This window comes from Podarcis bocagei (genome assembly GCF_964188305.1).
Source record: "Podarcis bocagei genome assembly, chromosome: 9".
NCBI lineage: Eukaryota > Metazoa > Chordata > Lepidosauria > Squamata > Lacertidae > Podarcis > Podarcis bocagei.
The window spans coordinates 65093929-65118715 of record NC_138134.1 but is presented as its reverse complement, the minus strand read 5'-3'; the positions used below and the strand labels follow the sequence as shown (position 1 = coordinate 65118715).

General features: G+C 41.6%; 2 protein-coding genes across 8 annotated transcripts in view; both read right to left on the bottom strand.

Moving 5' to 3' along the window:
• Positions 1 to 24787, bottom strand: part of LOC308594306 (17-beta-hydroxysteroid dehydrogenase 13-like) — a 166977-nt gene that overhangs the window by 112031 nt on the left and 30159 nt on the right. The gene's annotated exons all lie outside the window — the stretch shown is intronic.
• KLHL8 (kelch like family member 8) lies at positions 2834 to 24720 on the bottom strand. 7 transcript variants are annotated; one of them, XM_081207093.1, is made up of 10 exons: positions 24583 to 24720; positions 17483 to 17802; positions 13789 to 14337; positions 12898 to 13084; positions 11526 to 11669; positions 10755 to 10866; positions 9432 to 9600; positions 8260 to 8419; positions 7617 to 7818; positions 2834 to 6419 (listed from the first exon to the last, which is right to left on the bottom strand). In XM_081207093.1, exons 2-10 carry the CDS (start codon positions 17684 to 17686, stop codon positions 6296 to 6298), a joined length of 1851 nt encoding a protein of 616 aa, XP_081063219.1. In that variant the 5' UTR covers positions 17687 to 17802; positions 24583 to 24720; the 3' UTR covers positions 2834 to 6295. The 7 variants fall into 7 exon arrangements, with proteins under 7 accessions (XP_081063219.1, XP_081063220.1, XP_081063221.1 ...); XM_081207094.1 differs by having other exon boundaries at positions 24532 to 24706; XM_081207095.1 differs by having other exon boundaries at positions 17483 to 17805; positions 24583 to 24706.

Genomic DNA, 24787 nt, shown 5'->3' with positions numbered 1-24787 from the left:
TCTGTGGTTTAACCCACAGCGCCACCCGCGTCCCTTCCCCCCCCTCTCTATACAAAGACTCAAATGTTTTAACATAGGGGAGTTTCTCCAAGCCCTTGATTATTCTCGTTATGGAGCAAACAAATGGTTACAACACCCACCCTCGGCTCTTACTGCATAATTTCCTACTTAGAGCATTAATGTTCAGGGCCATTAGGTTAACAGCAGGGGAGAAGCAGATAGCCAGCCACTGAGTGGGACACATTAAAAAAACTGCTGCCCCGCAAGCTGGCCCTAAGGCTTGCCTGCTTTTTCCATCCATAATCCATACTACATGTAATTTATTACCACTATCCGCCCTCAGGCCGTATGTGAATACTACTGCCTTCAAAAAGGCTGTCCTTCTGCAACAATTAAAAAGCATAAAGTTAACAACGTAGTGTTCCGCACCAAAAGATTTCCCAATAGTCTCATTTGTACCAAATGTTGGATACAGGTTGAAAGCGGAGCTATACAACAACTGTTCTTAATCTGCTTTTTCTGGCAAAGAGAGATCAGTATGTTGGACCCTTTTAGTGTGAAAGTCTCTCTCAGAACAAGAGCACTGCAGCTGCATCTATATAATGCAACATTGACATTCAAAACTCCGCTTCAAAGCACCATGAAATCAGCCCTGCACATAAGCCAAAGAAGAAGAAAACCTCAACATTTAAGTACCTTTTATGAGTTCAAACAAAAGTCCTGTAACATGCATATGCCATACAGATGTAGCAGAGGCAGCTGGAGCAAAATTAATACAGGATTATGATTTGCAGAAACATTGACATGGATACATCCATTTAAAAAGTTAATTGATTGCTTAAAGCTGATTGTGCATTTGGCAAAGTCTAGAATAGGCTGTTACTATGCAATACAGGACCTTAGAATCTCTTGTTCCTGGTGACATTGATATTTATTATAGTCAGAACTGGAGAATTTTTTTAATCTCCTAACCCTTCAGCACCAGGCTGAATATTTCAGATTTCTAAGAACACCAATACTTCTTTTTCCAGTCCTGTGCACATCTGTTTTGACTTACCAAAAATTAGCACCAAATGCCAAAGAAGCCTTTGCCACCTTAGAGCCCTTCCAGCATTCCAAACTACTTCATGCATTGAGAGCACCAAGCCTCCAGAAGCTCATGCCCTAATAAATCCATTAGTCTCTAAAGGTGCCAGAGGACTCTTTAATTAAGGCTGAGATAATGGACAGCCTGCAGCAAGTTCTCAAGTTGGGTGAAGCCAGGATTTTCAATCCAGCCCTCCCACATTACAAATCCCTGATGATTCAAAGCAAATTTCCATAAGCTATGTTGCTGGTCTCCTTTGAGGACAGGAAGTTACGGCCCTTTCCCTCCCTCTACTGGGGAAAAATGAACAGTGCAGCTTCCTAGACATGAATCGTTCAAATGGTCTGAGATAAGCAGGGGATACTAGCCCTCCAGCTCCCATCAGGCCCAGTTAGCATGCTCGCTGGTCATGAAATAATGAGAGCTGGAGTGCAGTAATGGGAAGACCACAGGTTCCCCATCTCTGGTCCAAATGATTATATAATGCAGACACGCCACTGTCGTCTGTTACTGCCATGTCATCACTCTAACAGGAAACAGAGAGGCGCAGGAGGTCTCCTCCCCTTGAAATCTTTCTCTTCCCGCGGCTCATTACAAGAACTCCAACAAGTGTTTTTCTTCTAGAAAAATAGGTGCTGGTACTCACCATGAGCATGGGTGGCACTGTGGGTTAAACCACAGAGCCTTGGACTTGCCAATCAGAAGGTCGGCGGTTCAAATCCCCGTGACAGGGTGAGCTCCCGTTGCTCGGTCCCTGCTCCTCTCAACCTAGCAGTTCGAAAGCACATCAAAGTGCAAGTAGATAAATAGGTACCACTCTGGTGGAAAGGTAAACGGTGTTTCCGTGAGCTGCTCTGGTTCGCCAGAAGCGGCTTAGTCATGCTGGCCACATGACACGGAAGCTGTACGCCAGCTCCCTCGGCCAATAAAGCGAGATGAATGCCGCAACCCCAGAGTCGGTCACGACTGGACCTAATGGTCAGGGATCCCTTTACCTTTATTCACCATGAAGCTGCTACAGTAAGTGCCACAATTTTTAACAACAACAAAAGAGGTGCTGGTACTGCATACCATTGAGTACCCCCTGGGGGGGGGGAAAAGCAGTCCGTAACTAAGAAATCATGCCCAAGTTATCTGTTTTCTCCTCCCTCCCAATCACTTTCCCTTCTTTGTCATGTCTTTTGGATTATGTAAAAGCAGGGATCGTCGCCATCAACACTTCTAACCCACTCTGGGAGACATAACTGCTCCCCCACAGCAAGCTATTAGTTTGTGACTTAGTGACACGAGATGCAGCAGGCAGAAGGAACAAACCCATAGCAGAAACATGTTGCATTTTAAAAAGTATTTGGTGCTAGGAATTATGATTACAACCTCCTCTCTGCTTCATGTTTCTAGAGATTTCTATGATGATCTCTTGCACGGTGCTACCAGAGCTATCCTTGGACTGCACAGCAAGACGCCAGCAGGTTACAAAATATGCATCTAAACAAAGGACTCTGACCACAGGTAGTCCTATCAGCAGAACTCTGTCAAGAAATAAAATTTAATATCATAAGGTAGATGGTTCATCAACACTAACCCTCAGAAGAGCAATAGTTTCTGGTAATTTAATGTGCAGTTTATTCAGATAACATCTGTATCTCTTAAGTGTCAGTGATAAGGCTTCCAGGGGACCTAAGATACATCCGCTATCTGCCTTTCAGCACTGAAATTCCACCCAAATGAGAAATAAATGCACAAGCCAACAAATAAATGTATTTTATTACAATATTGCCAATTTCCACACAACATACCACACCACTTCATTCTGCATTTTGTCCACTGGATACCACAGACTAATACAAACCAGGTTTTAGAAGTGGCAGTGCAATAGTAAAGTGATAGAACTACATATAGAGAATCATTAAATAACTGTTTCTCCAAGAAACACAGTGTTGTTATGCCCATATTGTGCCTCAAAGCCAATCCCACCCACCATAAAATGTTTAGGCATAAAGCTTTAGCCATATACATTTTGCCCAAATTTTCCCTTGTGAGATGGGAAGTTACAATTTCATATGTAGTTGTGTTGAGGCAGCTCCCAAATTGCATACCCGACATCAAAACGCCCAATTTCCTTTTTGATAAAAGGATGCGGCACTCTGTTCCTTGCCTCATGAGCTTTTGCCACAACAGAGGAAAGCTGCCCCAAGATGCTTGCTCTTAAAATACAGCTATACACTGTCTCACATGCAGAGCTCCATAGGTTGAGTGATAAGTAACCAGAACAAAAGAAATTCAGTGCAGTTCTGACAAAGAATTGAGGTGGGATGGGGATAAAAATTAGACCCACTACATCAAATCAGGTAAATTAAATTTTAAAAGGAAAAGACTGCAAATTAAGTAAACCTTCAACTGATGTACACACAAGTCTAATTTCATCTTTCCTTCAGGCTGCCCAATAGAAATATTTAGCATGATTTAACAACTGTACTCTCCTCTAAGTTAACAATAGAACAAGACACACTTAAACCACTAGAGAAAGGCTTGATCCATTCCAAAACACTAGCTCTCCCACCAGGAAGGGGAGGGGGTATGGAAATGAACCAGCATGGGTTAAGAATACAAACTTTTCCTTATGTACTGCTTCTTCTTCAAGGAGCTCACACAGTGAGATCCTGGGTGCCAACCTATTTCCACAACTTCATACCATATTAAAACCTGGATCTCTGCAGATATTCACCCAGGGACAAAGTCACCATCTGACAGGGATTCCACAAAGGTTCCTCCATCCCGTGGTGGCATTGCAGTATCGGGCCCCAAGTGAGATAACTTCTTTGGGAAATGACTTGCAATGATTGTTTTGAATATAAAGTGAGCATACATGCACACGCGACACATACATAAGAAAAACAAAACTAAAAAGCCTATCCCTTTCATTATCATTAAGGCAAATTAATTTTCTGGCTTTGCAAACTAACCAGAAAAGTCCATTCAAGGTGAGCAGCACAAGATGACCAGCTTCTAAATGATTTGCTGAACGATTGTCCCAAAAGTCACATGAGAAATCTGAAAATGGAATGGTCCAGGATTCAGATGCAAGGTTGGAAACTGAAGTAAAAGCCAGTAACCTCAAGGAAAACAGAGAAAGGTGATTCAGAAGCAGCAGGCGAGTGGACACAAAAATCCATCTAACTCAGTGGTTTCCAACCAGTGTGCCGTGGTATCCTGGAGTGCCTTGAATGATGGTCAGTGGTGCCGTGGGCAAAAGTGGCCTCTGTCTCTCTTTCCTTCCCTCTGATGCCCTCTCACATCTCTGCCTCCCAAAGATTTGTGGGGCTGTTTGTTGCAGCAGCCCTGGCTACAAGCTCCCCAGGCAAATGGTGCCTCTGGGGCTGGTCAGGGGGTGCTGGTTGCCAGGAGCTGAGGTGGCCTTGGAGTAAACAAGCAAATGGGCAAGTGAGCTCAGCTAGCCAGTCTGCCAGCCCTTGCTGTTGCAAAGAGGCAAACAAGTTGGAAGCCAGGCAGGCAGCCAGGCGCTGTGCTGGCCTTTCTTGCACTTACTGTGTGCAAGGCCTGCCTGAGAGGTGAGTGCCCAGTGCTAAAGTGGAGTCTTCCCACCCTGCAGGCCCAGCTGCACCCACTGCTGTCATTGCTGCCTCCCAAAGTAAGGTGCTGGTCTCACGTTCACCTTTGGCCAGTTTCCACTGGGCCACTAAGCCTGGGGGCACCCTCTTCCTGTGGGGCAGTGTGATGAGGCACCTCTCTTTGGGGCAGGGGGAGAGTTCAGAGACTAGGGGCAGCGGCAGCAGCTGCCCAGAGGACTCCCAAGGAGAGGAGGCTGAGGGAACACGCCACAAAGGAGGGCATTTGAAAAAAGGGTGAGAGGCTGCCAGCTCTGCAGGCAAAGGGTGACATAACTGGACTCCTGAGCCCTACAGGGGTGCCACAGAAAGAATATAGTTGGCCTAGGGAGCTGTGGATTCAAAAAGGTTGAAAACCTCTACTCTAGCTCTTAGGATGAAATGAAGATGGTTCATAAGCAATATACTTCACCTTGTTACAGCATCACCAGCAACCACTATTTTTTCATAATCCTTGATCCAGACAGTTCATGATCCTTGTTTCTACTGTACAATTTTCAACAAGGAAGCAGAATGTAGTTCTGTTACAAACCGATTCATCTGTATTGCCAGAGCAAACAAAACTGGCATCAAATGCAGTTTCTGAAAACCAAGATATCAGAACACCAGAATCTTTCAAGTGTTGTTCAAGTCAATTTCCTAATTAACGCTTTTCAGGAGTTTGGAGTTTTCCAGGTTTTTATGGGTCTGCATAGTGTTACAACTGTAGAACACATTTACACATAAAGTCAAGAGTTTTTAAACAGAATGTATACAAGACTTAAAGGATTCTCTAGATAACTGTGATAATTGTAAGTGTACCAACTTTTGAGGACAAATCCCAGTCATTTGAAATATACAGACGAAAGGTTCTCCAACATCTTTGGCAGTTATAAGATGCTTAAAATGAAGTCCCCACATCTCTGTTACTATGAAAACACTGGGGGACGTGTTCTAAGCCAGACCAACCTGTTGCCTTCCAAATGTTGGACCCAAGCACCCATTGGCATCAGCAGAATGGACAATGATCAGGAATGATGAGAGTTGTAGTCAAACATCTGGAAAGGCACAGGTTCCTCACCCCTGTACTAAACAACTGGTGAGGCCATATTTGCGAACTTTGTGCTACATGCATGAGCTAGAATGAGCCCTGGCAATGCCGTGGATGCCCTCTCTTCCCTTGTGGCCAAAAGGACATTCCTTGCATCTCAACTAGTTCTGTTTTCCAAAGCATTGATTTATCACAAACTCTGGTGAATTTCAAGATAAGCCAGACTCTTATGAAGGTGGTTTGTTTAACTAGGATTTGAGAGAAATCAGGATCCCTGGTCCAGATGAGAAGAAAGGCTGAGATTCATGGAAAGTGAAGCTAAACATTGCCCAAGACCAAGGAGAGACGAAGGAAAAGAAGGCCAAGGATGTACTGAACTTGATTCAACTCATGCATGTAATGCTAAACCATGGTTTGCTACCAGGTATGAACATGAACAAGTTCTATAAATAAAAAAAGCTTTTGAGTATCTACACATACTGCTTTAAAAAAATCAAAATGTCTTTGCACAAAGGTTGTAAAGTATTGTGGCATTTCACAAAGTCTTCGATTTTACATGCAATCCACCACATTGCTGGACCCTTGACCCACGTCACGGATCTGGCTGCCAAGGCAGGCACACACGGCTACACCAGCCCCAGCTCTGCAGTGAGACACGGAACCAACAAGCTCCCACCTGAGAAAGAAGGAAAGAGGAAAAATTGAATACAAGGGGAGTTAGCAATGCAACTGTCCTTGGCATGTCAAATATCTTAAAGTGAAAAAAGCTTAGCTACATCTTTCCTACACAGCTTAGCGTGACAAAAGCTCTTATACAGTGCTAATTTTGAAAATTGCTTCTATTTTATTTTTGTAACTATTTATGGGTTCTACCACTACCCATGAAGGAAACTTTGCTGAAGAACTAAATGATGGTCCATTTGCATTTAAATAGCAAGACTAGGCAGAGGAGAGAGTTTAGCTTCCCATGCACAAAGACAGCAATAGTTCAAGGTCAAATATAATTTTAAAACAAGATTTTTATAATTGCTTATATATGTCTAAGAACAATGAATGAGTTCTGGGGTACTTTTTTCCTACCATCTCTACTTTATCAAAATTCCTGCTTTTCTGCTTCCTAGACTCATCCATTACAACAGGTCTGTCAAAAAAAAACCACAACCCTTTTCACTTGTACATTTGCCAATCCCCTAGAATGAATACTAAGTCTAATAACTGCTTGGTGGCAGCTGCAATAGAGAAAGTGAGACTTTAACATCAACTACACAGATTTTCCCTACTTTTCACAGAATCATGGAATTGCAGCATTGGAAGGGACATCTAGTCCAACCCACTGCTATGAAAGAAACTCAACTAAAGCATCCATGACAGATGGCCATCCAAACTTTGCTTAAAAATCTCCAAGGAAGGAGAGTCCACCACCTCTTGTGGGATTTTCACCCCCTGCTGAACAGCTCTTACTGTCAGAAAGTTTGTCCTGATGTTGGGTTGGAATCTCCTTTCTTGTACAGTGGTACCTCGGGTTAAGTACTTAATTCGTTCCGGAGGTCCGTTATTAACCTAGAATCATAGAATCATAGAGTTGGAAGAGACCACAAGGGCCATCGAGTCCAACCCCCTGCCAAGCAGGAAACCTGAAACTGTTCTTAACCTGAGGTACCACTTTAGCTAATGGGGCCTCCTGCTGCTGCCGCTGCGCGATTTCTGTTCTCATCCTGAAGCAAAGTTCTTAATCCGAGGTGCTATTTCTGGGTTAGCAGAGTCTGTAACTTGAAGCATATGTAACCTGAGGTACCATTGTAACTTGAATCCATTGGTTCACGTCTCATCCAGCATAAAGACCTAGCTCTGTAAAAGCAAGAATCAAAGTTACCTGTTCACCACAGGATCAAAGGCTTCCACTGTATTCAGGTAAGCATTTCCATTATGCCCTCCAACAGCAAAGATTTTGCCCATTAACGTTGCTATGCCAACTCCACCCCGAGGCGTCGTAAGCTCCGCTACGTATTCCCACTTGTTGCTGCGAGGGTCAAATCGTTCAACAGAGCTCAGCGGAGAATTGTCATCAAAGCCACCTGCATCAAGTGAAGCATGAAATCTTCTCTCAGACTATGCAGTAGTTTTATCACAAGCTGTTCTGTGGAGCAAAGCTACAGGATGCATAGTGACCCAGTTATTCAAACAGTACCAAAAAATACAATGGATCTGCTATTTGACCTAAAAGCCCACAATTCTTATAAAGCTAAAACCTAGTCCATTGTTTGCATGATCTGTAAGCAAGTGTACCTCAATGTTAGTAAGAAGAGGAGCCCGAGGTTTATGCCCAGTAGTGCACTGTTGCCTTGAAAAAAGATAGCTTATTTATCACTTTATCACAAAATACAGTATGGTCCACAGCCAGCAACGAAAATACTTAAAATCCAGTGTAATCATTTGATGATGTTGTTTCAAACACTTACAGCAAAGTTACAAGAAGATGAGTTATGCACATGGATAAACGTCTAGGTGCTACTCACCTACCACATATAGGCAGCCATGGAGTTCACTAACCCCATTGCCAGCTCTTCGCTGACCCATTTCTTTCACTTCTATCCATTTATCTAGATGAGGGTCATACTTCTCCACGCTGGAGAGAGAAGCGACACCATCATTTCCACCAACAGCATATACATGGTTCTGAAAAGAGGAAAGATCAAATGAATGTTCTATCCAAGAGCCAGGCTCATGGGTGAATTAGGTGTGTTACTGCAGCAAAAATTAAGATGTGTCCCTTCTGCTCTCACAATGTATAAAGAAACAGTTGTCAACCAGCTTGCTAGGCAGCAGCAGTCTATCCCCAAGGATAAAATTTCAAGCACCATATAATCATTGCCAACACAACAGCGAGCTTTCGATCCAATTTACTAGATGAGTTTTCAGGTTTCAACATTATCGTCTGTGGTTATTACTTATTTTATACTTGCCAAAGTTATACTGTACTTATATGAATCCACATTCATTATTTAATTCTATTTAGTAAATATAGTCTTTTTATCAATTACCCCTCCAAAAACCCCGAAAAATCCTCTGGGCAACATGCAAAAACAATAAAATGAATTAAAACAGCAAGATCCACATTAACAACATTCTATATAACAAGACTTAGCACAAAAAAACCCCTGCAATCAGGTAAATACTGTAATGAACAACACTTAATAACAAGACTTTGGTTGTAAGTTGCTTTGGGTTGCCTTCGGCAAGAGAAGCAACTAAAAAATCTAATTAATAATTATATATATATAAAAAACGTGACAAAGTTCCACAGAGTTAAATAACTATTTTAAGACACAGAATAATAACAGAAATTAAAAACAGTTTATTGTTTTTTATGACACCAAGCAAAGACTTTCCACTTTCATGAAGAGTTCTATTTTAACTCTGCAATGTCTTCAGTTCTGTTTTTAATTAAATTATATTCCTTCCATATTTCATTTCCCACCTTTTATTCAATCTCTTATTTCATTGCCTCTTATCACGACTTCAAGAGTGGCACCTTAAACCAATGTAGTGAAGAACAGTCAATAAAGTTTGACCTCCATATAACCTTAAAGTATTTTAATACACTTGCAATACACTTGCAAGGCAGAGCTATACGACATTTCTGTGCCGATGCCCTTTGAATGCCAATAAAAAACCCAGAGTCGCTTACCACAAGAGCCACAGAGCCAACACCTCCCCGGGGTGTATTCATAGGTGCTACAGCACTCCACTGATCAGATTCAATGTCATATCTCTCCACATCGCTGAAGCAAGTGTTATCATCCAGTCCCCCAATAGCATAAATGGGACCTCCAAGAGAAGCCAGAGCAATCCCTCTCCTAATAAAATAACGCAATTAGTTATCAGACTACATAATCTTAAAACAAACTGACAATGTGAGTTACAAACTGGCAAAGTGAGTTACTAGGCATCAGTGGCTCGACCTCACTTTGGCAACTTTTCAAGAATACCAAAGTTCATAAAACCCCAAGGGCAAATCACAAATTGAAGCTTCTTTCCCAGCTGAAGTATACTTAATCAAAGAGACCTTGAAAATGTTTCTTCAAGATATTGCAAAAGAAAGAATTAAAGAACAGATTTTGGACTCTAGAACATTTGCAGGTTTGTAATTCTATCAATTTTCTTTAATTTTTTTCAACCACACTAATCACCAGATAATAATATTCAACGACAACATGAAGGTTTAACAGATCAGTGAACTGCAAGTTTTGACCATGACATAAATTCTTTCTTGTTGTATGCTGGCAAGGGCCAATTTTCTATATACAAAACCCCCATTCATGCATTCAATCAACACATGAGGAATGAAGTGTGGCACATGCAGTACCACCAGCAATTTCTCTGCACTTTTCAGCTCTAGCTCTGATTTCTCACTTCAAGTAGAAAGATCTGAATGAGTATTGTGTGCATGTTGGAAGGTCCAATCCACTCAATGTTGGAAGATCAGGGGTGGAGATGGCATAGATGTCCTCATGCCTCCTCCAGACTTTGTTCCCCCATGTTTCTTTAAAGGCCTAAAATCAGTTTTAATTTCCCTTCTGATACCCAACGAACACAGTCCATTTTGTCATTATCAGTCTATTCCAAACTCTTAAAATAATATAAAGAATCCTCTTATATTGGGGATTTCCAACAGCTTCACAAAACACTATTTACAATTACCTCAGCTAAAATAATTATGAGACAACTCTGACTCTTTTTCTAATTTATCTTGTTCCTTCCCCACTTCTGTTTTTCACCTTATGTGTTCATCTCATATTTTTTATGTCCGCTGATCACCTTCTGTGTTGCATCTTACTTTGGACTGCAGGCATTGGCAATGACTAGGTACAACCTATCTGATGTATACCTCAATAAATGGTAATTCATTCCACATGAATCTACTTCTTTAACAACAACAACAACAACAACAACAACAACAACAACAACAACAACAACAACAAAATGGAATGTCCATGCCAAGTTTACATACCTTTTGGTATTCATTGATGCTTTCATCATCCATTTATTTGTGAGAGGATCAAACATTTCCATGCTGCCCAGATGTTCGTTTCCATCATGTCCACCCACCGCATAAACTTTACCTGAAACATATAAATTTTTCTGGTCAGACAAACTAGGCTAACTCCTAAAAGTATTTCCTGTGGCCATCTAGTATGATATCAAGAAGACAAGATGTGAAACAGCTGCTTCCCAGGTCTTAGTTCACACATAATCACTGTGCCGCCCTAGTGAAATTAGATTCACATTTTTTGCCACTCTATTATATATATTCCATTACTGCTATAGCGTAATGTCTACAATATTTTTTTTCTGTAAAGAAATCAGCACCACATTATCTAAAGATCAGGGGAAAATAATAGTCTCAGGGACTTGATGATACTTTATAGTACTAGGATACAAAGGCAACAGTTTTAAATCTTTTCTAAGTTAAGATGCAATGCTATTTACTAGTGCAGTAAATAGTTCCTAGTGTTGAATTCAGTGGTAGGTACTGTGGCTAGACTCAAGCTGTGAGTTGTATTTTTAGTACTAGAGAGGACATTTCATTGGGCAGAAACCCAGAACACAAAACCAGTTAACTGCAAAACAGAAACAATTGCATCTTTTTATCGCAAGAAGCCAACTACTATTCTCAGCTATTTTGTATACAAAGGCTGTAATTTTGGTTGATGGAATGGCTGAGTCATTAACTTCAACAAAGTATAAAGCAATTTTAGAGCAGAGATTTCTTTTTACCAACCTCCCACAGAGATTACACCCACATGCCTCCTCCTACTGTTCATTTCAGGGCCAAAAAACCAGCTGTTCTTATTTATAGAGTAGCATTCAATGCTGCGAAATGGGTCGCCAGATCCACCACGACCACCAACACAGAAAAGGACACCTAACAGAAAACATACAACAAAAGTCACAAACACCTCATTTCTTACGAACGTCAGTATTCATCACACAAAAGTCACAGGGTGGCAAAGTACAGAATGCTGAACATAGCACACATTAAAAGTCCTCTTAAAACTAAATAGTAGAAACTGGTCTGTTTGGTTGACTTAGTGTTATTTACTGTTTTCAATGTTCAACACTGACAATTTGTCATTCAACAGTAACAGTTCCACCCTGCTTCAACTTAGGATGAACTGGGTTGAGGCTTCAACACAGACTGAGAGGGAAGTCAGAGCTGGAATAGACAAGTCACCCAATTAAGGCTTGTGGAAAGATCCACAAAAGTTAATAACCCCTTAAAATGTTTAATAGCCTCCCTATTCACATGCATTTTTGACAGCCCAACATAAAGAGAACCAGCTTGCTTCAACTTGCAGGAGGCTATCTGCCTAAGGCAATTCTAACTCACCATGGACTTCCAGGCAAGTGGCTCCTTAACAAGCCTGATTTTAGTCCATTCACAATCCCAACATCCCTCTCCACTTTAAAGAGATATGTGGTTTTGGCCAACACCACCACAGGTAACGTTCAGCACACTGCTTCAAGATTCCTATAGAGCACATCACTTCAGATGACTCAAGTAAGCAACAAAAACTGGGCAAAACCCAGCTCCTTTAACCATGGGAATTTTTGTTATCAATTGCAATGGAGGCAGATTGTATGTTATGTTGAAAACATACATATCTGAAGAAGCGTGCATGCACACCAAAGCTCATACCAATAACAAACTTAGTTGGTCTCTAAGATGCTACTGGAAGGATTTTTTTTATGTTGAAAACTCTTCTCCATCATTCAAATGCATTAATGTATCCAAGGATTGTACATTGGGACTGTTAGGCTGTAATACATACTGTTCAATACAAGAAATTTAGCTCATCAGTTGAGACAGTATTCCATAGTTTAGCATTCAAATAAGAGATTCATGCTGAGGCAATGCTATACCATTGTGAACCAACCTTTTGTGTAGATACAGATTCTCCCTCCCCTCACACAAAATGAATTTTAAAAGCTATACTCTAAGGCACTTAAATAAAATGACACAGCTTACTAATGTTATGCTGTGTACAAATTCATTTATGTTGTCTTTTACTATTCTACCATGAGTACTTACACCTCTACAGAATAGACCTTTTGTGAGTTTCTAAAACACTGGTGCCTCAGAAACTAGTTACCTGCTGTGCGTTTCCTTGGTGTTGTCCGTACAGAATACTCAAAATCTGGCACGGTATGACTACTTAAGTGAAGGTGGTAGTTCCTTGCTTCATCCAGCAAGTCCCGACATTTTAGGTTCTGCTTGACAATTTCTTCTTTTGCCACTACTCCCATGAGAAAACAAATGGGTAGCAGTGGTAGGCGCACCTGGGAGAATGGACATTATGGGGGGTCAGCTGAACCAATAGTAACAGTTCTCAGCAATTACAAGGCAAGCCTCCAAAGACATCATGGAGAACATCATGATCCTCTATTTGCCTTGTTCAGTGTGGTCATTCTGCATCTGTATGGCCTACAACTGAAGCCAGTATGTATGTCCTATGTCTTCACTAGGGAGAGAGAGATCCAGAAGATGAAAAAACAAGATTCCATTTAGTTGTAACAACAGTGACATTCCTCCATGTGTTTTAGCTGCTGTGAACCCTGACACATCCTACTTACACACACATTGTGATTACTTGCTGCCTGCACTTTTGAACTATGACTGACATGCATAAAATATTTAATCTCTCCACAAATCAACGCTGCTCATGCATTCAGCTGCAAGTCATCAGATAATGTGTGGTGACAAGATGCAGATGTGTGTGACCTGGCTCTGAGATGGAAAATAACCGAATTTGCTTTTGAGAAACCCGTAGTTTTCAGGCATTTAACAGAAGTGACCCCAACTTCAATTTGTCACAAAGAATGCGTAAGAGAAAAATTGTCTTAAGTGTCAATCTTTCTTGAGAACAAAAAAGTGATCCAGTTCCAATGTGGTGAACCAGTATAATCACTCCACAGATCACCCCACCTCTGCATATTATGAGACACCAATAGATGTAGTTACTCCATTCTCATCTGGTCCTTACCTGAGCAACTATTTCATCTAACCATGTAGCATGATGCTGTGGATTGGCCAGAAGCCACTTAATAGCAGCACCATAAACCTGCTTTTCACTTTCAATGCTCAGGTCACTGGAAGACAAGAGTTTATGAAGGTGCTGAGGTGACACACTCACAAAATCTTCACATTCCACCACTTCAGCAAAATGTTCACATGCATAGCGATCGGCCATATCCATCAAGTCAATACGATTGTGGCTCTCCGCAAAGGACCTCACTGCCAGGCAATTTGAAGGATGGAAGTGTAGTTTCATGTATTCACAGCAAGCTTTGGCCACTACCTCTACCTGAAGAATGCAGGCCGCATATAAGAGAGGCTGGACATTGTCTACCGTCAGAGTCAGTCGAGATGAATAGACGAATTTGACCAAATCTTCTATGGCATCACCATCAAAGTCTTTGATCTCGATCAATGTCTGTTTAGCTTCTGCCATTTCAGAAAGGAACATGGCTCGGAAGTATGGAATAACACAAGCCAGGACTAGCTTGTGACAGGAGATCAACTTTGAACCTACCTGTGGGATAACATACATTTATATTAATAGAGTTAATTGTTTTACCTTAATACAAAGAAGCTGTGGTCTCGAATTCTAAAGATGTAGTTAACGATTTTAAAAATTATTAGCATTAATCAAATCCAGAAGCGCAAAGGGGTATTGACCTCAGAACTATCAAGAAAATTGAATAAACAGAAAATTGACTAACAACACTACTCAGATCAATGACAATTTTCTGTATAGATTAGTATACATGTGTGGTACTGTTGTAAGAGTCATAACATTTTATTGAGAAGTCTCCATCAAGTATTTATATAAATTTGAAAGATAAATTATATTGATCACAGCATCACAACCTTATTTGTATTGATGAATATTTCAACAATGAATATGCAGTTCATATTCAGTTGTAAAATCTACTTTTTGCTTTAACTGCAAGAGAAAATCATTTTTCATTAGTCCCACTTTCAACTAGCTTAATGATAAAGTTCCATCCCTGAATTATTTCTAGTAGTTTTATCCAGTCATCTCAATTAGCTGTTCTTTTAATAATCCACAGCCACAGCAATCTAATGCAGCCAAAACAGTTTCTTGCCAAGAAATGATGAAAAGCAATTAGCTGTACATGACTTTAGACAATGTCCTGCCATGAAAAAAGCAGAGACATCACTATGCCGGGTCAATTTTGCTGCATTACAAAGGCTAGTGGATCTGTGTGTACAATTTGACCATGGAAAAGGCAATGCAACCACTTTGGTTATCTACCACTAGATTAGTAACAAATAAGCAATATTCATACACAAACACTAAAGCAGGAGGAAGGGCAGGATATAAATGGAATAAAATAAATGTGCTATTTCAGCACAGAAACGAAAAAATGGGTTTGCACTGGATAGTCAACCCGGCTGAAAATATTTGTGCCTTATATGATTTTAAAGATTAACTATCAATTGATAATAAGGATATGAGTCTAATGAAAGTTTACATGTTATGATCCAGCAGTCTTTAGGTTCCTTATTAAAGAAGCTAGCTTCCCCCACCCAGCTGTTTTTCTTAAATTTGCAGGATGTGTTTTCAGGTACAAAAATCCTCTTGATAATATTTTCTATTAATCAACTTTTTCTCTTCTGCAAAAATTAGTTTCACTGTCAAAAAAATGTCAATTTGAGTTGTATGAACAAGCATTCTGGCTTACAAACTCTTATTTAAACACTCAGATTCAACCCACAATTCAATGGTAGCTTACTTTGAAACTTACCAGAGTTTGTTGTAACCTAGATTTCTGGTTTATTTGTTTCAAATAATAAGTGACACCACATGTAAGTCCCCCTTCCTGTTGTGCAAGAGGAGGGGGGAAGCATGCAAGCTTGATAACAGCAGCAGTAGTTTTTAGTGTGAAAAGCATAAAAACCTCAATATCTCTTTGCAAAACAAAGAAGGCTGCTGACGCAAAAGTCTTACCTGATAAGAGTTCAAACTTGCACTGAACTGAGCATGTATAGTGGGTTTTTAAAGTACAGTGGTACCTCGGGTTACAAACGCTTCAGGTTACAAACTCCGCTAACCCGGAAGTAGTACCTTGAGTTGAGAACTTTGCCCCTGGATGAGAACGGAAATTGCGCGGCGCCGGCAGCGGGAGGCGCCATTAGCGATGGCGTGCCTCAGGTTAAGAATGGACCTCTAGAATGAATTAAGTTCATAACCCAAGGTACCACTGAACTAGGCAGCCCCTCAAAATTATTGACTTATTTATTTAAAATAATTTATAAACCACTTTGTTTAAAAATCTTTAAGCAACATACAAGAATACAACATAAAAACGGTAAAACTGTATCATAAAAAGAGATACAACATAAAAAGCACTAAAACAGGAATGTGCTACAGGAAATGGGCTCCAAGTCATCCTTTTGCCTAGGAGAAACTTTCTAATCATCCGTAGTAACCAGGCAATATATAGCTGTGACCTTGATCTTTAACATTACAAGAGTGCTGTGGGATGAACCCTTGGAACAGTAGCCTCCATGCCACTGTTGCAATTGCCTGTAGGGCACCTAAGAGGACCTTTAAAGAAGAAGAAAAGGACAAAATATGTAGTAAACCTAGGCTGCCTGAAACCCATTAGCTAAGCAGCTGGGCTCTCAGGGCATTTTTGTGGATACAGTCATAGCTCAGGATAAATACGCTTCAGGAGAAGTATTTTCGAGTTGCTCTCTGCGGCGACCCGGAGGTAACAGAGCACGTTACTTCCGGGTTTCGCTGCTCGCGCATGCACAGATGGTCAAAATGACATCACACGCATGAGCGGAAGCGGCAAAACGCGACCTGCGCACGCGCAGTCGCATCTTAAGTTCTGTTCAGGATGCGAACGGGGCTCTGGAACGGATCCTGTTTGCATCCCAAGGTACCACTGTACTAGCAGTTGTAAACTGTTATATACTTTCTCAAAGCACTGCAGAAGTTGTATTCCTCTCCTTCCACAGACAAGCAAGAGCCTTGGTGCACTGCCACAGAAATGCAAAACAGTGCTAGTGTACTCCCATTCCAATACACCCATACCCACACACTCTGTTTTAGGAGAAGGAAGAGGGGAGAGTAGCAACTTAGTCCACCTCAAGATTGTTATCCCCAATATTAGGGCTTTTCCCACTAGAAGAGAATGGCAACTACTACTTACATGGGAGAAATTAAAGAGGTGTGCTTAGAAACCTGGAAACACCATTGGGATTGGCTAACTCCACAGCCTACCCTTGGTGTTCAGCAACCTTCACTGAGCATCCTCTTATCTGATTGGACCCATCCTCGTAAGAAAGAGAATGTTAAGACCAGGCTTGCATATATGACATTATCTGAACAAGTTGGCAGCCATGTCACATCAGCTGAGTGGGTTTATATAGGTACTGTGGCCTTTTACAATAATAGAATAAAAAACTTTGAAATTTGAGTTCAAGTCCATAAATTTAGCACAATCACACTCTCCCTACAAGCACCAAATAGTCTGCTGACTTGCAGCATTTCTAGGAAGAGTTTTGGTTAAAGGGAAGGCAACACTGCATGGCACTAACTCCCAAAGCTAATATATTTTCTAGTGAATTAATACATAAACGCACAAACCATTCTACACTCAAAACACACACATACAAAGGAGGAAATATGGAATCAGCACCTTCAGCGTAACATCACAAAGCTCCCCAGCTTCATAGAATCGGAGGAGAGAGCTGTGAAAATCCTTCCAAGCTTCATTTGCTTCGAATACAAATGTTTCTTCTTCACCATCACTGTTCAAAGGTGACCTTTCCTGTGGCTGCTGCCTTCTGCCTTTTACCACATGATGCTTTGCTTGCTCTGGGACCATAGAATCAGAAGCCATTAGCTGTTTTGTCTCCTTCCAGGTTTGTTCTCAGTCTCCATGAAAAAAAGCCCCACGCATGCTGCCAAGCAAATCAGGAAGAACATCCAGTCTTGAGTAGAACTGCCATTTTCTCACTACTAGAACAAAATGAAAATAGATTAGGCGTTTTCCTCCGTCAAGCCCCTGGAAACACCATAGGTTGAAGTTTGCTGCTAACTATTATTCCATCTCTTCAAAAGACCAAGGCAATAAAATCAAGAAGGCAACTTCTAAGTCACTATCAGGATGGGAACATAGGCTTGGATCTCAAGTTGCTCATCCATTCACGTGTGAGAGTGAATGATTTCTACCAACTTTCCCTCTACATCCATAATCTTCCATGCCTTCCCAAATTCCCCAACCTGCAAGAGAGGATTTTCATGGGGCTGCAGAAGGAAAGAAAATGGTGGAAGTGGCAGTCTAGGAACATGGACTCTATTGACTCACGGAAGGAAAGTTAGGATCCAAGCCACTGCTAGTACATTTCTACAGTGAGTTAGAACCAAGCACCTGTGAGCAACAGGAGGAAAACAAGCCTAAATTTGCACAATGCTGTAATAGGAAAGGTTGATGGATTTAGTTTCATTTATATTGAGTTCTAGTATACAGTGCAAAAGATACAAATCTTCTGGAACAATAAGGTCTGTAGTATAAAGGTTGGGTGGGCTGCAGCAGGAAGGAGAAATAGTAAAGTTGGGACACCCTCCAACTGCCTTTCTATTCATACAGGGAACCTTTGGGTCAAAGCCAAAGTAACAAACTACAGTTCTAAATATCACAAAATTCTTCTCGGCATAGTTAAGGCCGAAGGAAGTTCTCTCAAAGTGTGTGTGTGTGTGTGTGTGTGTGTGTGTATATATATAGTTGTTAGCCGCCCTGAGCCCGGCTTCGGCTGGGGAGGGCGGAATATAAATAAAATTTATTATTTATTATTATTATATAATCTGTTGGTTTTTTTATTGTTCAGATTGTTTAGCATCTAAGGAAGATTAAAGATACCTTCCTGTACACAACTGAACTGTAACACTTGCAGATTAAAGTTTTATTATTCACTCATAACCTCTTAAATCAGGCCATTATTATTTAAGTTGCACCATTTACACCTGAGATATATAGTACCCACCCACTGTAATCCGCCCTGGGATTTCACGGTAAAGGTAGGGAAGAACTCCAAACAGTAATTATTATTAAACTAGTATTATTGTTGTTGTTGTTGTTATTCCCATTTACAGTATAGATGGGAAACTGAAATGAAACAAGATTTGGCCATGACAGAGATTAAGCTTGAACTCTGTACTTCAAGTAAAACTCTTTGTGGCCATCACACAGGGTCCCCGGATGTTTGACGGTCTATTGATCCCTGTGCCACCACTATGATCACTTCCCCGCTGCCACCAACCCGTTTCTCTTGGGTACACACTGAGTCCAGACAGTTGTTAACATTAAAAACAAATAATCAAGTTTATTTTATAAGCATGAACAAGTTTATGGTTTCAGATAATGTTTCTTGTCAGTTTCTTATCCTTAGTTTCTATACCGGCCTATATCTTTCTAATAACTTCTAACTAATTATCCCAGCTGTCTATCTGACTCCTCCTAACAGTTTCTCTCTCACACACACAACAAAACTTGACCAACCCACAGACCTATCCTCCCTCTTCCTTCTCCAACTCCCAACTGACCTCCAAACAACTCCAACTCTAACTGCTCCCCTTGGGTTCCCACTGGCCAATCACTTCACACCCATTTAACCCTTTCCTTATGACCCAGCATGATGTCACCTAGGAGGGCAAACACCACACTCTTCTTCCATTGAATGGTCCTCCTTGGCTTCAAGGTTCAAATTGGTTAAAGTTCATATGGATCCATGCTATAAGACAGTAGTTTCCTGTGTTGTAGGGCATCCTGAACTTCTCTAACAAGAAATCTGTAACGTAAATGCTCTTGGTAGTTTGCATCCTCCTACTGATCTTCCCAGCAATGGGTAGCAGCCAGGATGTATTATAGTATGTAATGATCAATTCATGCAAGACATGGTCAAACTCAAATGACATGGCAAGCGCTCCATATAAATCAAGTATGCACCTCAGAGCAAAGGCCAGAGTCATCTACAACATGGAAGAGTTTTGCAGCAGGAGTTCATCAGCACAAGTTGTGGAGGAAAGGATTCCCTGAAGGTGAAGTTTAAACACCACTGCTCCAAGTAGATCATGACTAAATTGCAGAGACAACCAGATACACACTTCCTTTGTCAGTCAGATTTTCAGATTGTATCCATCCAAGAGTTCTTAAACAACTCAAATGTGAAATTATTGATCTTCTAACAAAAAGGTATAGCTTGTCCTCAAGATAGGCCTCTTTATCAAAGATCTAGAAAATGGCCAAACGGTGCCAAATTTTCTAAATGGGATCCAGGGAGAATAGAAGAGATTATATGTGCACAAGTTAAGCTGGCGGACAGCATTACTAAGTATAAAATAATCAAACATACAGAACAGGTTCTGCTGAAAAAGAATCAGCGTGACTTCTATACAGGCGAGTCCTGCCCAGTAGCGGAGGAAGCCTCTCCAGCACCCGCTGCAGGACGCCGAGGGGCGGGACGAACTGCCCGACGGTGCCCTCGGCCACCCTACAGCTGGGGGCGGTGAGGCAGCAGGCCATTTTGTCACACACACCCCAGGTGGCACACAGGGCAGACTGCCCCCACTTCATACACCCCTGGTCCTGTCTCACCAACCTTTTAAAAGCTTTTGACACAGTCCCCCACCAAGATTCATGAGCAAAGACTGCAGTAATGAGGTCTTCTTATGGACTGGTAACTGGTTAAAGAACAGGAACTAGAGGGAAAGGGACAGTTCTTGCAATGAAGGAATGAAAGTTGTAAGCTCCCCATAAAGCTCTGTAATGGGGTCAGTGCTTTTAACATGTTCATAACTGATCTGGAATAAAATGCAGCATTTCTAGCCACCCCAACCCCTGAGGTCAAGAAGAATAGCCATACTTATCACACACATGTCTGCATGCCTGCATGTGTGTGCATAATCAGTTGCATGAGTGGAGAGGACATGTAGCGTGCATGGTGTAGCTAGCTTTGAAAAAATACCTGTGATATGGTTGCAATGCAGCCTCAGGAACTACTTTGGGTTTTCCTGGCTAATCAATTTAAAATCAAAACTGTTTACTCAATTAAACAGTTGAGCTGATCTCATGCCTCAGAACCTATATTAAAATAAAATTACCCACTTTCCCATAATTTATTTCTTTTTGAAATATTTTATTTTTACTTACATATACAAAGAGCAACAATCAACATTCAACAATCCCCTCTATGCAGAAGCACCAAATGCCTACTTAACTGTATTACACTATTAATTCATTTTAGGTATCATTTGAAAAGATACCATTTTATATTTTTGATGGGTGGCCTAAACATACTTTATTTCCCTCCAAGCAAACAGTGCAATACATCAAAACCTCTAACATGAACACTTTTTGTGTAGCACCTCACCCACCCTGACATACAAACCAGCAGATTACCTGAAATGAAGTTTCAAAGCCACCAACGTCCTATAACCTAGATACTCTCTGTTCTGAAAGCAGCAGAACACTTAGGGCAACTTTTCAGTGCCAACATGCCACTTCTCATGCAATCTGATCTCTCAACATTATACTAATGATCTTCGACCTCTTGAAATTTCTCCAGTATTCTGCAGGACCAAACCGAAACAATGGAGAACTTCAAGCCCCCATTCAACAATGCTGCAATGTTCCATTCACTTCATAAACTGAATGCAAGTCCTTCTCTTTGCTGTCTAAAAATGGGCAATTTTTCCATTGCTAAACAAGGAAATGAATTACCAGATACCAACTGTCTGTAGTCTCTTAGTCTGACAGTACTGAATACAAACAGTGGCATTTGTTTACCAAGTTCACGGGTATTGTGAGAAAGTTCACATGGATGGCAACTGGGGGTAAATTGACATATACCCAGCGTTAAGAAATTGTCTGTTATAACAAACGTGGCATAAACATAGCCTTTACTCATTTCAATGGCAAACGTTTGTGTGACAAATCGTGCCATTCTACAGCCACATGTTTTTTAAAGGACGCTTTATCAATATCAATACTTTTATCTGAGGAACTTTCAGAAAAATTATTATGTTTAGTAGATGCTTATATAGCTCCAACAACATGGAGCTTCACAGAGTGAAACTTACAGCTGCCACAAAAAGCTTAGAATAAAAAATTACAATGGTGAGCCCCCCCCAACATTCACGGTACGTGTGATGACTATAGTGGTGCCTTGCAAGACGAAAATAATCCGTTCCGCGATTCTCTTCGTCTAGCGGTTTTTTCGTCTTGCGAAGCAACCCTATTAGTGGCTTAGCGGTTTAGCGGCTATTAAAGGCTTAGCGGCTTAAAGGCTATTAGCGGCTTAGAAAAAGGGGGGGCGAAAAAAATCGCAAGACTTTTTCGTCTTGCGAAGCAAGCCCATAGGGAAATTCGTCTTGCGAAGCGCTTTGAAAAACGGAAAACCCTTTCGTCTAGCGGGTTTTTCGTCTTGCGAGGCATTCATCTTGCGGGGCACCACTGTATATGTACAGCCTTAAAAAGGAAACCATGTTATAGACACAGCCTATCTTTAACATATTTGCTTCATCCCTGATTTATTACATACGTGGCCAACTTCAGGGAGGGAGGACTGTAGCATGACAAAATAACAGGAGGGTCCACAGGCCCAGTTACAGCATTAAATCTTATCTGCCGTTTTTCCTGTCTCTCCTGCTCTGAACTACTGCTGTTTGGTTCTTAGTTCTGCAGACCAAATACTACAGCAAGGCCACGATACATCAGTGCATGGGAGAGGGAAAGAGACTGGATACACATTTACTGCAGCATAAACAATGTGCAATTGAATGACACACTTTCACACTGTGGACTTCAGGTACACTTCCCAAAGAGGCTGTATATTATTCAATATATTTATGTCAGGCTTTTACAAGAAGGCTGCACAAGGCAGCTTGCAATTAAAACATTAATTGACAAGACAAATCACACACCCCCCCCCAAAAGCTTGGCAGTTCCACTTAAAGGCCATAAGCAGGGGGAGGCCAAGTTGAGTTCTCACAGGAGGAAATCCCACAAGTGAAAAATCTGTGTTCTTGCTTTCCACCAACAGGATCAACCTTATCACGCCTCCAAGGCCAATCTTAAAAGATTCGACCAGTTGAGTCTGGGCAGTCTTTCAAATAAACTGTTCCCAAACCATTCAGGGTTTTAAGAGTTAGTATCAGCACTTTAAAATGAGCATGGAAACAAATGCATAAGCTGATGCAAATTGATGCAATATGATCAAACTGCTTTGGACTGAAGTACTGTACACCACACTCAGTTTTCAGTGCTGTATGGAAAACAGAAGTACATTCTCTAAACGAGGAACTAAATGAAGATCTGCTTTCAACATGGAAAACTACATAAAAACATTTCATGGTTATAGTCATAGCCCAGAGCATTGTGATTAATGGCACTGATGTTATGCACCTGGAAATCGGGAAGTCTTGCTTAGGTATGAAAATTGATGCTTAAACTGTAGTATTCACTGCATTTACATTCATCATAAGGGCATTAGACTCAATCTCAGGGCTGGGGTTTTGAGTCCCACATTGGCCAAGATTTCTGCACTGCAGGGGGTTGCACTAAATGACCCTCCAACTCTACAACTCTATTATTCTATTCAAGTGAAATGTAATGTAATGGAAGCAGCAATGACACAAGACAAAAAGCAACTGGGATTATAATAACACAACAATATGCAAGAGCTTAAATGCCACCAGCTCAACTCTTTCTACATTGTATCCAAAAATATAGAGAGAGCCGATCTATGGAATGTGTGATGTTTCTGACCCAAATACCCACTGTATTTTACAGAATTCACTAACCAGGAAGCACATAATCAATCTGTAAAGGAAACAAACCTGAGTAGCACCAGGAAACATTAGCTGAAAGAAAATTAGTAAAATGTTCAAATTATATGTGTCTACAGTGCTGTGTAATTTTCCCTCCTCTTTATACATTTCCTCCATTTATCTTTCATTCTCTAAAATTGAGACTCGTAAATGAGCACTTCACATTTAAACCTAGTTCTTGATTTTTTCATTTCCTTCCCCCTCACATGTCTGCTCTGCCCTTCACCAGTTTCACGCATTTCTACATTATTCCTTCTGCTCTATTTCACTCGGACGACAAGGGAAAAGAGAACCAGCTTTTATCCTAACAACCAAGGAACACCCCCTCAGCTCAGCAAAAGCAGAAACAATTGCATTCCGCCAACATCATCATCATCATCACCACCAACAGCAGCAGCATCACCTCTCGCACCCAACGTAAACCACGTGCAAAAAACAACCCCCCCAGTGGCGTAGCGTGGGGGGTGCAGGGGGGCCGGCTGCACCGGGCGCAACATCTGGGGGTTAGGGTTAGGGGGCGCAAATCCACGGGTTAGGGGGCGCAAATTACTTGCCTTGCCCCGGGTGCTGACAACCCACGCTACGCCACTGCCCCCCCCCAGGTTTAGCACCCTGACGACCCCTTCCTTCCCAAGGAGCGGTGCCCCTGCCTTAAAAACACCCCTCCCTCCTCCCCATCTATAACTTGGACCAGCCCCAAGAACTGCTTTACCCTACCAGAAACGCATAAATGAATGGTTGCGAGTTGCTGTTGTTGTTTTTTTAAACGGGGCATTTCTTCTGAGCATGCACAGAGTGCTCCTGATGAGCAACCCTCAAATATACAGGACTGAGAGAGCACGCCTTGCTGTAGCCCGCCTTCCACAGCCCCCTTCTGCCTCTCTCCTTCCTCGGCTCCAGCCTCCTTACCACGCCAATTCCCTGCCTCCCTCCTTGGTGCAGCCAGGGCAGTTGCACCTCAGCAGCCGTTACCTCCGGCGCGCGCGCTCCCTACCTTCCGCGCGCGCAGCCCAAAACATACACAAATACACACACACACTCTCAGGCATATATGCACGGAGGACGCGGCCAACAGCGCATGCGCCCAGCCCGGATCCGACGGAGACGTATCTGG